This window comes from Carex rostrata, chromosome 13 (assembly GCF_964058835.1).
Source record: "Carex rostrata chromosome 13, lpCarRost1.2, whole genome shotgun sequence".
Taxonomy (NCBI): domain Eukaryota; kingdom Viridiplantae; phylum Streptophyta; class Magnoliopsida; order Poales; family Cyperaceae; genus Carex; species Carex rostrata.
The window spans coordinates 9,157,420-9,172,972 of NC_135930.1; the positions used below are offsets into that span (position 1 = coordinate 9,157,420).

At 32.0% G+C, this 15,553-nt stretch overlaps 1 protein-coding gene across 2 annotated transcripts; it reads right to left on the minus strand.

Moving 5' to 3' along the window:
- Positions 1–4,917: 4,917 nt before the first annotated feature.
- LOC144564554 (uncharacterized) lies at positions 4,918–10,505 on the minus strand. 2 transcript variants are annotated; one of them, XM_078314153.1, is made up of 14 exons: positions 10,320–10,505; positions 10,133–10,217; positions 9,857–9,959; positions 9,674–9,758; positions 8,969–9,055; positions 8,439–8,857; positions 8,040–8,112; positions 7,284–7,460; positions 6,945–6,998; positions 6,744–6,836; positions 6,583–6,648; positions 6,429–6,475; positions 5,557–6,177; positions 4,918–5,320 (listed from the first exon to the last, which is right to left on the minus strand). In XM_078314153.1, the coding sequence occupies exons 1-14, from the start codon at positions 10,470–10,472 to the stop codon at positions 4,942–4,944; spliced, it is 2,442 nt and encodes an 813-aa protein (XP_078170279.1). In that variant the 5' UTR covers positions 10,473–10,505; the 3' UTR covers positions 4,918–4,941. The 2 variants fall into 2 exon arrangements, with proteins under 2 accessions (XP_078170279.1, XP_078170280.1); XM_078314154.1 differs by lacking the exons at positions 9,674–9,758; positions 10,133–10,217; positions 10,320–10,505.
- Between the last annotated feature and the right edge of the window lie 5,048 nt (positions 10,506–15,553).

Genomic DNA, 15,553 nt, shown 5'->3' on the forward strand with positions numbered 1-15,553 from the left:
CTCGTTTCCCCCGGGTTGATGACAGTATACATCAATTATGTTGAACATAAGTTCACTAGGATCAAATAGTTCGCGTAGAAGTCGACTGAGGGGACAGATTATTCGGCCTAACCAATAGTAATCTGTTCTCTGTGGCAAGGAAGAAAAGAGCATGTATTGTAAGATCGATTCAGTAGCCCAAAAGTTGATTCAATTCAAGCATCTGGTTACTATCAAATGTATTTCATTGATTATTTGATTAATTAACATGTCAGGTTTTAAGGAAAGATGGAAAGTAGACTGCTAAAAATATTGTGTTACACTGTTACTCCGAGTTGAGCCGACTGCCCCTGAGTTGGGCCAATTAGTCTCTCAACCGAGCTTTGTATAAAAAAGAAAGTAATTTTAATTATATTAAAAGGGGGAAAATTTCATGTAAACTCCTAAAAAGCTTCAAAATTATGTATTTCTCCCTCTAAAATTCATAATATCATATTTACCCTTCTATATTTTAAAACTCACAACTTTAACCATTTTAGTGTCTTTTCAATTAGAACTCATTTTAAATTCATAAACGAAGTGAACCTGCTACTTGGAGGCAGTCCTATCTGTTGACATGATTCTATTTTTTAGTAAGAAGAGATTAATTTATCCTGGCACTTTAGAGGTACTATTTACGAGTAAAGTTTTATTATTCAAATATCTGTTTCAAAAATATTTGAAAGTGTTGGCAATTTATTAGAATATGCTCAAGCCATATAAAAGTTGTAATATTAAAATATTTGCTCTCTACATATTACAATGCAGAAAGCACATCACATTTTACTTATTAAAATATTTGTTTCTACATATTAAAAAGTCTTTTGTTGATTGATATACAAGAACAAGGTAGAATGAATGCTGAAAGCACATCACATTTTACTTTTAATTATGCAAATGTTTTTGTATTTTACCTGCGACCACGTGAGATCTCAACATTTTACTCCCTTAACTTGAGTGAGATTAATTCCAAAATAACGAACAATATATACAAGTGTTGACACGAACATAAACATTATTTTATCGGCATCTTCGCATAGCCACAACATGTATGCGTTGGTAGACATGCATGATGTTGAAAAGGGAGGTAGCACAATTAGCTAGAAAAAAGTTTTAGAGTTGTTATATTCAAAAATTGAGAGTTCGATTCCTCCTCACGACTTGGTAGTTTCTACGAAGATTTTTAAAAGACATGCATGATGCATCGATGCCCTTATCATTCACTCTATTTGATTTATTCTATTTGAACAATCTAAATAAATAAATAAATAATGGTTATATAGAGCTTTTGGTTTGTTCTATTTGTAAGTTTTCATTTCAGAATAAATTATTTTGTCAAATGTTCGACATGAAAGACTATATAAAAGTGATAAATCATTGTGCGTGCTTTTTTGTTTTATATTAAATTTCCTATACAAAAATATACATTTCTAGCTCGTCAATATTAACTAATTGATTTCTATAAAAAATAATTTACTATAAAATAATAGGAAGCTGATAACAGTACCCGCATTGTACCTACAGGGAGGCCACCGAAAATTAAATGTGAAAAAATAACTTTTTGTGGAAATCGCAAAAACTCCACAATTCGAATTTTTTTTTTCTAAAGTATTTATACCTATGTACGGAAGTATTTATAGCTATGAGGTGAACAATTATTTATTGTGTGGGTACTGTAGCGCGAAAATAATAGTACCCATAGCACTGTTCCCACGGGGGACCATCGAAAATTAAATGCAGAATTATAACTACTTGCAGAGACTGCAAAATCTCCACAATTTTAAAATTTTTTTCATATTATAAATATCTATAATTTTTTCTTTCAAATAAGATCCATGATGATGTACTTTCAGACTCGTCGGCGCACAAGTATTTATACCTCACCGTACAAGTATTTATACCTATACTTGCAAGTATTTATACCTATACTTGCAAGTATTTTTACATATGACACTGAAAGTATTAATATCTAAGTATTAAAATTATTTATACTAATGCATTGAAGTATTTATACGTATGAGGTTAACTATTTTTGTTAAGAGGAAGGCTGACGCGGAGATGAATAGGGAACTCGAAAAAAGATAATCATAACAAGTCATGCATCGAAGTACTAACATTTTTTTAAGTGTTAATATCTTATCTTCTAAGTATTTATAACTATGAAGGTATACATATCTAAGTATTTTTTACATATAACACTGAAAATATTAATATCCTAAGTACTGAAAGTATTTATATCTATGCATTGAAGTATTTATTTCTATGAAGTCAACTATTTTTGTTAGAGAAATGTTCAGGGGCGGAACTAGAAAATAGAGATTGGGGAGGCTGAAAATTCAAATATGTAATTTCATTTTATAACAGGAGCTAAAAGGTATTAATGCATATAAAATTTACAATATCTAATGGACCAAACTATAAAATTTTAATTTATGGGGGTAGCTTAGCAACCTTTACTCATCACTATATTCCGCCACTGTAAAGGTTGACGCGAGAATGAGTGCGAGGATTGTAAAAGGAAAACTATATAATCAGTGGGACTAGAGAGAAATGATGCTGCTGGAATTTTAAAATAATTATTAGTTGAGACTATATAATTAGTGGGATCATAAAACATTATTCCTCTGAGTGCGGATACTGTAGCATGTTACTGTAGCACAGATGCCGTGTGACAGGTACTGTAGCACAGCTACTAAAATAATTATTCAAAATGATATTTTGTTCTTTTTTATACTGACTATGTATCTTTAAGGAATATAGGTTGATATTCATTTCAACAAATTTAGATTTTATATTTTAATTTAATTAATAAATTTATAAGAAAAATTACAAAGCTGAAATTGGTGCTTATACAAGTACAAAATGATTAAATAATTAATTGCCGAAGCAACCGGAAGTCTTGCCCAGCAAAATCGTGTTTTTATTTTATTTGAGCCTTAAATTTGTTTTTGTTTTGTAGTGCCGTAAAAAAAATTAAAATCATTGCCAAAATAAGAAAAAGATCTTCGTTTTATATTGGATGAAAATAATACAATATCTATTTTTTAAGATTTCAAGTATTTTAATATAATATAGCAAATGGTACTTATTCAGTATTTTGCAACGGCTTGTTAAGAACAATATTTTAGAAACAAACCTGTTCTTAAAACCTTAATTTAAATTTACAATATTTTGAAATAAACCTATTTTATACAATATAAAGCAGAAAATTCATGCAATGATTTTGAGAGCTCTAAAACAAATTAATTCTACAACCATAGTTTAAATAGTAATTACTTCAAAAGGCCACATAATATTTCCAATCTTAAACATCACAACTGAATTATAATCCTTTACTGAACACTTTACAAAAACTATAAGAACCGAAATGTCATTTCGATTTCATTTTTTTTTTAGACCGAAATAACATTTCGGTCCCAGCCGTTTTCACATATTTTGAGAAAAAGTACGTTGAAAAATTGTATAAATACATGGGACCGAATTGTCATTTCAGTCTAAAAAAAAAAAATTCAGGACCAAAACGGTATTTCGGTTCTTATTGATTTTGTAAAAAAAAAAAGTTATCATGTTGGTTTCATATATAAAAATCTTTTTTCTAATTTTGGTTTATGAAAAAATTCAAAACTTGAGGCCGTTTTTATCTTTTTTTTTTTTTTTTTATAGATAACAGTGTGTATAAACTATTCTGCATTGATACAATTATCTTATCGAATACAATACAGATACCGCGATACAAATACCTTTTGAAATTTATTAAGAATATGATACGCTTTACATATATGTGTATATTATTATATTATTTTGAAATATAATAAGAGGAAAAGACACGTTCTAAATATTCGTTGATGGAACAACGTTTATTAATGCCAAGAACTTGAAATGGGGGCCCAAGCACGTAAAGTCTATTTCAAGTATTTTGGAGGTAAACCAATAAAAAAATATTTTATAATATAATATTCTATTAACAGACTCCATGACAGCTTTCCATTACTTGCCATTTCTAGTCTTGTTGAAATCCAAAACTTTACAACTGCATACTCTTTTATTCCACGACCGGTGTAATAAAAAGGTTTCTCAATGTCTATAGAAAAAGCATATGGGAGCAGTTGAAAGGCGCTAAAAGAAGTAAAACTATTAAGTGTTCAAGTTAAATTCAACAATTAGCATTATATATAGGTTCAAATTTGCAAAAATCTATTAAGCATACTGGTAAGCATGTTTTCTCTTGTAGTTATTCTCAAACTCCATGTATTAACAAGATATTTGCATTTACACTTTCCATTTAAAATATATATCAGTTTTGCTAGAAATAATAGTATTCAAATTTACCCTTTTGCGACCGGCTTTCATAATTCCTCAATGTATTGTCCAATAGCAGCTCGACACCAAAGTATTCAAATTTTTTATGACAACTTGATACGCAAGTATATGTATATTTTGTTGAGGAATAAAATGCACCCTTCCTTTTGTGCTCTTAACGTGTACCCTCCCTTCATATTTTCATTTTCAAAGTTCAAATTGTCGATTCGAACTTTCCAACGTATTCTTCATATTAAAATATGCTTAGAGACTAAATTTTACATTTTTGAAAATTTTTTACTATTTTTTCAGAATTTTTTATTAAACTAAATAATAATAAAAAAATTAAGCAAAGTGATGATTTTCAAAAATTCTGAAAAAATAGTAAAAAAATTTCAAAAAATGTAAAACTTAATCTCCAAGTACATTTTAATATGAAGAACACGTTGAAAAGTTCGAATCCACTATTTAAACTTTGAAAATGAAGATATGAGGGAAGAGTGCACGTTAGGAGCACAAAAGGGAGGATGCATTTTAACCCTCCTCTATTTTGTTAGGACAGTACCTACCAGAGGTCTGATCACATAAGAAAAATGTTAATAAAACCGTCAACATAAGAAATCACTATACAGGATTAACTGAGAGCAGAAACTCAGGTAGCTGTCTTTGTAACATTATACCGCAAAATGGACACACTGGTATATTTACGGAGTTCAAAGACACATTTTCACAACTCACATCCAAAGGAGACCCAGAAATAGAAAAGAAACTCTGAGGCGGTAGCTTGTCTACACTCCTCTGACAACAAATGCAAAACCATACAGAATCCACAATTGAACACAATTGCATGGACACAGCGCACCGGGATAGCTTGTGTGTCTCTGACAACCCACCAGCGAGATCACTTGCATTGCACCATGCAATTTCAGGGGATTCAAATTGCACCGGTGCGGAGCAATAACTGCATTCCTCTTCAGTTGTGTATTGGCATAACGATTGGATCCTAAATAAGTAGAAAATAGTTGGTACAAATAATTTCAGATAGTGAAATATATTGTGTTTATGTAATATGTGACAAAAGTATTGGTATGCTATCAACCAGCATGCATTTGCTTCAGTTTCTCTTTTCTTTTCTTTTTAAAAATTTTGGAATGGAAATTTGACCCAGGTACACCACAATTGACCCATAATTTTTCAGATAGAAGCGACCAAACAAAAGGAAATAAAAACTAACATTACCTGTCTTCAAGCTTTTTAATTTTTAATAGAAGCTTCTTTAACCAATCACTGATCTCCCCATTACTAACAGAAACCCATTGCACCATCTGCCCCACTCCAACCAGCTCCCTACCTGTACTTCTCAAACAAGATCCACTAGCCCGTAAAACTAGCGTGAAAGTGAAACCTACAAGCCTCTCTCGTAACTCATTTTCACATGCCGCCAGAACATCATGCCACATTTGTTTCACTTTGTCAGATTTTGAATCAATAAAAATGACTCTTCTACAAATAACACATATTAAATGTAGCTTCCGTGTATGCATGCTAGACACCCTACTTTTCATATGTGACAATATATTCTCCAATGGAGCAACTTGTTGGATGTCTAAAAACCACCCTGAGATCCATTTACAAAGTAAGTTCTCCACCAATCCAGGATTTGATTTTTTCAAGGCCAACAAAACTATTATAATATCCCATATTACCAGGTCCTTGTTGTAATTTTCATATTTCTTCAGGGAACAGAGAATGTTCAAATCCCAAAATGTGAGGTTAGTATCAGAAGAATCCAAGGGTTCTTTCATAATTTCAAGATTTTGTCCCCCGGTATACAGTAATTCTACCATTGCTTTCTGTGTCCTGCAAGTAGAAAGAAGAGAGAGAGAGAGTTTTAGCCAGCTGTTACTTGTATATATCATCTTTGCATACTATTCTCGACATTTTACCATAGTTTCAAAACACTCAACTCTTGCACCTTCCCAGCCTCCTTGTTACCCTGAACACTACTTCAATTGAACGGATAAAAAATTGCCCCTTATTTTCTTATTTAAATCCTTAATTTTGTTTTCCAAATGGTTTTAGCATACTACTAGAAATCTACTATGACATACCCGGCTTGATACATAGGGTTCAAAAGTTTAGTGTCCAATTTGCGTACCTGAAATGGAATAAAAATCCTAGTATTATCTTATGAAGCCTTTATTGGCCAGATTTTGTTTTGGCATTAAGCAACTTAATAACAAAAACGATTAGGAACTCAAATACCACAGCAACCATCATTTCTCCAGGAGACACGGCAATACCAAAGCACAAGTCTGAAAGATGTGATAGCTACAAAACCAGTTTCAGTTGTCAATTTCTCCAAATATTATATGCAGAAATTCAATATATGCATATCATATAATAAAATACTGACTGAACAGTACATTTGCTGGATTAATATGTCCAGGAATATCTGAAGAGGAATTTGTTTCATGCAGACGGCTTCCATCAAAAACCCAGCTACCTACTGAATTGTCCTGTTCATGAGTTAAAATATATTAATTCAATAAATTAAGGATAAATGAGGATTTACAAGCAAAATTTTCAACAAAGCTTAAACATGAATGAATTTGGACAGTATTAACCTGGCTACAGCTATATAGGCATCGGCCATCAGATGAGAATGCTAGACCCGTCACCTATTACAATTATTAACCACAATCAGTAATTCAAATAATAAAAATACAAAAGGAACCACTGAAAACATAGCCCTCTAAAATGCCAAATTTATGCATACCGTTGCAAACCCAAGAAATTATATCCACATTGCAAAAACCTTGAGGACATATCAGTTATTATACCCCTAATAATGTAAAATATATCCTTTATGCCCTCCCTCCCCTGCATCTTAGTTTTTGAATAAGCATATAACAAAGAAATATTTAAATTAAAAGCATAGTCTGAAGGAAACAAAAATCATGTACCATTTGATTGTGAGAGTGATAACTGCCAGCACTGACAAGCTGGTTGGAAGATAAATCATAAACCCATACTTCAATCGAACCCGATCCTCTGCCAATTGCTAATACAGCTTTGTTTTGATGATTTTCTGGTGTGATCAGTGAAATTGCGGAGACCAGACCGGACCCATTTATTTTGACCTTAAATAAGAGGGATAAAACATTATTCTATTGTTCCTTTGAAGAAAAAGGGTTATTTGCAAGTTACACCCCCCCCCCCCCCCCCCAAGTACTATTGCAAAAGCACCCAATGGGTATCAACTCTACAACCAAGGCCCGACACTTCCTTGATATTATTTTTTTTTTTTAAAGAAAACAATCTCTAAGATCACCGCCTCCATTAAACAAAAATAAACATCAAGTACAACTACTTAGCAAGCATTTTAAAAAAACTCTAAAATACATTAATTAAATAAGAACCACACTACTGAAAAATAAGAAAAATTTGAAGTGACAACCTCATTCAATAACTAATCCACTTTGTAAGCAGTACAAATAAATTTGAGAGTCCAAGACCCAATAGCTTAGAGAAACAACAAAAATGGTTTTATTAGAAGTACGTTCATAAAAGAATGAAGATTATCCATCATTAATGTAATTTGAAAAATATCCCAAACAAGTTGGAAATCGGTTGACAATATGCAAAATATGGAACAGTACCTACTAATATTCCAATTCTTGGGTATAATTTGCAAAAATAATAATAATAATAATAATTACCTCCATTGGCAAGCAAAAGGGCTTTCTGTTTGCCTTTGTTACTTCTTCAAGATCTGCATACCATAATTTGACACTGGAAGAAGAGCAAATTTCATCAGACATTAGCCATTGATCCACTTACAGTAAGAAATACAATTATTAAGAAAGAAAATTTCACAACTTCAATCTATGAACTTGCTGAAATTGTCAACTAGTTCTTAAGAAAATGCTATTTACCATTTCAAATTATATTCGCATACAGTAGCAAATAATAACTAGTCGTAAAGAACATTGTAATGACCCAGATGTAATAGAACTAAACTTTGTTGCCAATGCTAGGTAGGGAAAAGACAAGCTCTTGGGGATCAAATTGTAGATTACCCAGATGAAAAAAGGGACCCAAAAAAAAGAAAAATGTACCTGCCATCAGAACTCCCTGTGGCCAGTATCAACCGAGAACTGGAGGAACTTGCCAGAGAAAGTCCCCAAGCAATTGCACTTACCCATGAATCATGTGCTTTCAGAAATCCCGCCAATTCAACATTGATTGAAATAGTACCGCTTGAGACACAAGTCCTCCAAAATGAAACATCACCAGATTTGGTTCCTATAGCTAGAATAGTGCATTTTGTTGGCGACTCCAAATTTTTCAGACGTGGCAACGAAGGAGACCATGCAACTACAAGGGAGGAGAGGATTGCATGGCGAGAAGCATATTGGTCAGGTGTAATTAGAAGAAAAGAACCTGAGTTAGCTTCATCATATCTAAGTCCCTTTGAATCTCTTTTCCTTTTCAACTTTTTAGCATTTATTACACCAGCTTTGGATTCAGCATTCGCCTGAACATAGATCATTTTAGTACTAGATTTATTTTTATCTTAAGAGAGTAATGATATTTTTTTCTCCTCTCTTGGGACATTCTTTTTCTCAAAAATGCTTTTAGATCTAACCTGATGACTAGGTACAATGGCATTATCAGCCTCTGCAAAATTAGTACTTGCATGGTATTTATAAATCAGCTGAGATACATCAGCAATCTGCAACAAGAATTGAAAAAGAAAAACTATAACTGAATAAACCTTTATTATATGGAAACAATAGCCAAATATAAGGTATCAACATAATGATTAATATGACACATTGAGTATGGTATTTGATTTTACTACCCACTTGTCAAGCCCAGTGCCAGGGGTGGATTTAGAGCAGTGCTAGGGGTGGCTAAGCCAACCCCATGAATACAAACTATCAATTTTATCCTCTACATTGCATAATTTTTAAAAGTGTTTATATCGTTCAGCCCCCCACATAAAATGCTAAATGGGCGGCTATAGTTCAGTGGTTAGAACTCTACTTTGTGGCCGTTGAGACTTGGTATCGAATCCCAGCTGCCACACATTATGCATTTTTCAATCCCACAATCTAAATCTTCTGCTCCCCCCCGCCCAGTTGCCTACTTCATTCGGGTTTATGTGAACTTTTAGTACTTCTCTTTTTCTATAGTTGTGCTTTAGTGCGTAACGTGAAGCTTGTTAAGCACATATCAAGGCTCAATGAAATCTTGGAAAACCGCAAGTTCAAAATGTCACCTATCAGATCCGCTACAGATAATTACCCGCAACTGTACTAAATAAACCAAATAAAATTGGTGCAAGTACCTCAACCCATTCAGAAACAAATTCAATATATGGAGATCGGTAGAGCTTGACATGGCCATCAGCAGTACAAACTGACAGCAAACATCTAATACAACAAATTCCATAAGCAGTTAAAGAAAATATAACCAGCTCAAAAGTGCAGTGCGAAGAAAACAAATCATAACAAACGAAGCATTTTCTTACCCTCCACATGGTGAAAATCCAGATGGAGACCATGATATAGACCTTACACATGGGTCAGTATTACGTGACAAACAGATAGGCATCAAGCATGGCCTCAGCAGATCTGCAAAATTAACAATCTCAAATTATACAATGGTCAAGAGAAATTGCAATCCTTTATTAGATAACAAAACTAAATGAATTGTAAGCAAGTAGGCCAGCAAGTGCAGGATTATGACATATGAGGAACTTTAGAATTCAAATGAACTTTTACAAAGAAAAAGTAAAGGATACAACCTTCTCTCGTCACCTTTCCAATGGGGAAAGGCTTGTTCTGACTAAGCGTGATCAATCCCTTTGGACCGGCAAGTGAAGAAGGATTCTGACATAAATAAAAGATCATATCCTAATCAATGAGAGTATCATAATAAACATAATAAAATTTTGGGAAAGTATAACGAACATAAAAAAATATTCTCTTTACCAATATTGTGATGAGTTTGCCAGAAGCAACAGCCAGCAAATTTTCATCCGACCAGCATATTGAGTTTTGATATAATGGAGATGCAATCAAGGTCGTTTCATCATAGGTAGAGATACCAGATGGGTACATAAGGTTTGATTCAGGACATCTCATGTTGGGCTTATGCCAGATGGATCAGTTGGGAAAGAGGGTCCGCGGGTCAGAGGGAGAAGAGAGGGAGGTTTTCGTGGGGGAGGCGCGGGTCAGCGAGAGAGGAGAGGCTGGGGTTTTGGTTTTTACGGGAGGGAAGAGGGGAGGCGAAAAAAGAGGGAGGGGCGCTGGTTGAATTCGTATCCTCTGAGATATCTCAAACTTTGCGTGACTTTATGGAAAATCCTAACCGTTTAAAGATGATCTGCACGAATATCAAAGCCCACATGACACTGACCCCCTACATCACCCCCAAATAGGCACCGGACACGTCGGTCACGCAAAAGTTGAGATATCTCAGAGGATACGCACTCGCGCTGGTTTGGAGTGGGTTTTCACGGACAGAGAGAGAGAGGAGAGAGGGAGAGGGGTCTTATTAATTTATGCTTCAAGATTCGTGCTACAAGGTTTGAATGGTTGATATTTTCCAAAAGAAACAAGCTTTCATTAATTGATACATATAGGGTGCGAAATCACTCCTGACGGAAAGCAAAAATTAATTAGCATCTAAGCTTCAAGATTTTAATTTATATATTATTGAAATTTATTGTTCAAATATTTTTAATTCATAATATGATTTCGATTGATTATTTTAAGATGTGTTATGTTACAATAATTAGAATCAAGTCTCGTAAAAATTATTATAAATTTGTTCTAATATTTCGGATGTTAATTTTTAAATTTAGGATTCGAATAATTTTGATATCCATTATATATATATTATATCTTTATTTAATTAACATCTACAATTCATGAATGAACGAGATTTATAAAATTTTATATTATTACAAAAAATTCATATTTTTATAACCTTAATTAGATCTCAATATTACTTTTATTTACATGAATCGATTTAGTTTGGTTTATTTTCTCTCTTAAGTTTCATGGTTGTAACGAATTTTCGATGTACTAGTTTACCGAATATTTCTAATTTATTTATAGTGTTATACTTTATTTTATTTTTAAATCTCTAATTTTTAAAGTACATAATTTCATAATTCGTTTATATTTCGAATTTTAGATTCGTTTTAAATTAGTCAGATAAATCCGAACGATCGTTAGTTAAATTAAAAAAATTATTTAAGCATAATGATCAATTAAACAAGTTAATCATGTTTTAAAATTTTGGAATATAACAATGCTTATAATATTATTTCACATTTAAATTTTATTTTCGAAGATTGTCAAGATTATAAAACAAAGAATTATCAAGTAATCTTCTTTATTGACAGGTCTTTAAAAAAAATGTGAAGATATTAAAAACTAATTAAAAACAGCATATATGGCTACTTGTGTCTTGAACCCTATCTTATTAAAAAAAAAAAATAGGAAAAAAGAACAGCATGGGGGCTTACGAATTTGAAATTTCTGCATCAGTCTTCTGAGTGGTATTCCTACGGTACCGCAGACAGAGATGAAAGATATTACATTGAAAAAAAATATTAAGAACCTTGTATAAATCAAAAATTTATAATTTTATTTATTAAAACTTTATAGTTTTATATATATTAATGAGTATGGCTAATATAACATCAGTGTCATTTCAGTTTATACAACACCATCTCCAAAACCTATCAAATCGACTTCAAATGGTGAATCCAAACCGTTCAACCTAATTTACTTTATGAGTGATGCGTTTACATGCAAACTTTTTATATTTTCGAGTTATTTTAGTATCAAATCAAGCGGCAAAAAAATTGAAAAATGAATGTATTAAAATTAACTTAAAAACTCAAACATTTCACCGCTTGACTTGATATCAAATAACTCAAAAACTTATAAATTTTACATGTAAACGCACAACTAATGAAGTAGATCGGTTTGAACGGTTTGGATTCACCATTTGAAATCAATTTGATAGGTTTTGGAGTTGGTGTTATATAAACTGAAATGACACTGATGTTATATTAATCATACTCTATATTAATACTTTTAATCTCACTTAATAAAATAAAATTAGACTATAATAAACTTTTTAATTCTTCTTATTTTAATTCAACCTTAGTCGACGTTCACGTCCTCTTCCTTGTCTAAACATGTGCTGATCTGAATTCTCAGTCTTCTGATCCTTGGGAATTGGGATGGTGCGATGCAAGTAGGGGTGAGTAAATCGCTCATAACTCGTGAGCCGCTCATAACTCGCTCATTAAAAGCTCGCCTAAACTCGCTCATTTATCCGCTCATTTAAACTCGCTCATTAACAACTCGCTCATTTACTTAATGAGCGAGCATGAGCATGACCCAAGTCGCTCATAACTCGCTCATTAAGAATTTGCCACATCTAATCCCTGCCACATTTAATCCTATGTAATTATGTGTAACATCAACCTTGCCTCATTAAGATTGATAGATAGTGAGCATAGTTTCATATTTAATCTTGTGTAATATAGTGAGCACAATATAACATTTAATCATGTGTAATATACTAATATTCATAGTTTCATATTCTTTTTTTTTTGTAAATCGGCAGAACCAAAACCTCCGCCTAAAGCCCAAAACAAGTAATAGTCATAACAACTCATTTAAATGAATTATGACAATTTGTTGGATTTTGTTATGATGACTTTCAACAAATTTTGTTATGCGTGGGCACACTATATAATTTTGTTTTGAGTCATAAGTCATAACTCGTGAGCCGCTCATAACTCGCTCATTAAAAGCTTGCTCATTTACAACTCGCTCATTTATCCGCTCATTTAAACTCGCTCATTAACAACTCGCTCATTTACTTAATGAGCGAGCATGAGCATACCCTAACTCGCTCATGCTCGCTCATTAATCACTCCTAGATGCAAGTATGCAACTGAACATTCATCGCAATTTCTTTATTTTACAATATAATATAACTAGATAAATAAAAATAAATGAAGGGAGATGCCCCATCAGGAGTTACTTTAATTCGTATCCTCTGAGATATCTCATATTTTGCGTGACTTTCTGGGAAATCCTAACCGTTTAAATACGTTCTGCACGAATATCAAATCTCTAATAATACTGGCCCCCGAGCTATCCGCGAATAGGCACCGGACACGTTGGTCACGCAAAATATGAGATATCTCAGAGGATACGCACTCGGAGTAACTCAGCACTACGTTCAGATTATAAATATATTTTCACATGTATCTAGAAACTAAAATCGAACAGGAACAGAAACGAATCAACTTAAAAAGCCTTTTCTTTTCATGGGCTCTCAAGAAGTCTACTGTTTTAATTTAGAGAAATAATTTGACACGAGAAATTTCACTTCCGTCTCATCAGGAAAAAGTAACATCATTTAAATGCACAGTACATTAAAGATATCATCATATATAAATTTTGAAATTTATAGGACTAATATTTTATCACAATAATCTCTGCATAATTCATTCTTAATTTTTTTCCGACAATTATTAACGTACCTCTTTAATTTAACTTATATTGCAGAGTAAAATAAAGATAATTGCCGGACCTTCGTTCAAAAGGACCGCACCCTCAATGAAAATTACCGGTTGAGATTAATAATTGCTATAGGAACCTATAAATCTATAATTAATGCTACAGGTCAGTGTTGTAAAAAACGTCTGTGACGGTGGCCAAACCGTCACGCATACTCTTAATCGAGGCATGTTTGCGATGGAAAACTTTTAATCGGCCGATTATTCTCGTTTATTCCCGTTTATTTCAATTTATTTCGGTAATTTTTTTATGTGATAGTGTGTGATAATAAGTTTTATAAATCATATATTGCAGTTTTATTTGTGCTTGGACATACATTTAATATTTTTTATATATGTTTTTTCTTCTTACTATATTTAAAATTGATTAATTCTTCTTCTATTTATTTATCATATATTTTTCTTACTAATTACTGATGTAATTTTTTCAATTAGTACGACATATTCATTTATGAAACTAAGTTGTTATTATAAACTAAATTTAGTGATTTTATGTTGGAATATTTCATTTCTTTCACATAATATGTTATTAGTATTTGAAAAAAGTTTAACTCTTGAATTTATTTTTTCATTAAATAAATGTGTTATTGACACATGTAAAGTGTTTGTGCGTTAAAAAAATAAGTGTAGTATCATGTTATAATAATGAACTTAAGTTAAATTAAGTTTATTTGATAAGTTTAATGAGTTAAATAAATTATTTTTAATAAATTGTGATATATATATATAGAGAGAGAGAGAGAGAGAGAGAGAGTGACTAATGTGCATTCGAATGTATATGGGCCGAAATACATACGGTCCAAATTCGACTTTTCAAAATCCAAACGGTCGATCCGAATCGTTCATCTTGTTCTCCATATTAATATATGCTTGGAGACAAAATTTTATATTTTTTTGAATTTTTTTTACTATTTATTAAGTATTTTACAAAATTGTTGATCCAATGGTGGCTTAATAAAACAATAAAATCAGCAACCACCGTTGGATCAACAATTTTGTAAAATACTTAATAAATAGTAAAAAAATTCAGAAAAATATAAAATTTGGTCTCGAAGCACATATTAATATGGAGAACAAGATGAACTGTTTGTTAGATATGTGTTCTAAAAGTTATCTTATGTTGATCACTTTTACATGTTATGTTTATGAATTGGATGCTACATGCATTTTGTTCCATGAAATTTGTGTTTATCTATAGAAGTGTTCAAGAAGATGCTCTTGGTCTTGAACCATAGAACTCTATATGATGACAAACATAAATCTCTAAAATGTTCAGAAACTTGGTTATTAGCATGGAACACTAATATACCATGATAAGTTTGTCATGTTGATTAAAGTACATTGTAGTTCTATAAATGTTGATAAAGGCTTATCGTTTAATAACATGAGTATATGAAAGGTTTCATATATTGAACAGACCTAACGAATGAAAATATTATATGGGTTATGTTAGTGTCATTAATATTTTCATTGTGTCTCGGAATTATAAGATATGAGATGTATTTCTTTTTCACATGAGAAGTATATAATGTAATTAGTATTAAAAGCTACTTATCATAAGTGGTGATAAAAATATTAGTTCCTTGTATATAACTTGTGCGGGAGAAAGTT

Excerpts from the sequence above, each read along its gene's own strand:
- LOC144564554 (XM_078314153.1), bottom strand. The coding sequence starts at position 10,472 with ATGAGATGTCCTGAATCAAACCTTATGTACCCATCTGGTATCTCTACC. Across the intron at positions 10,218-10,319 it reads GCAAACTCATCACAATATTG|AATCCTTCTTCACTTGCCGG; the intron begins GTAAAGAGAATA and ends TATTTATGTCAG. Across the intron at positions 6,178-6,428 it reads AACCCTATGTATCAAGCCGG|GACACAGAAAGCAATGGTAG; the intron begins GTATGTCATAGT and ends TTCTACTTGCAG.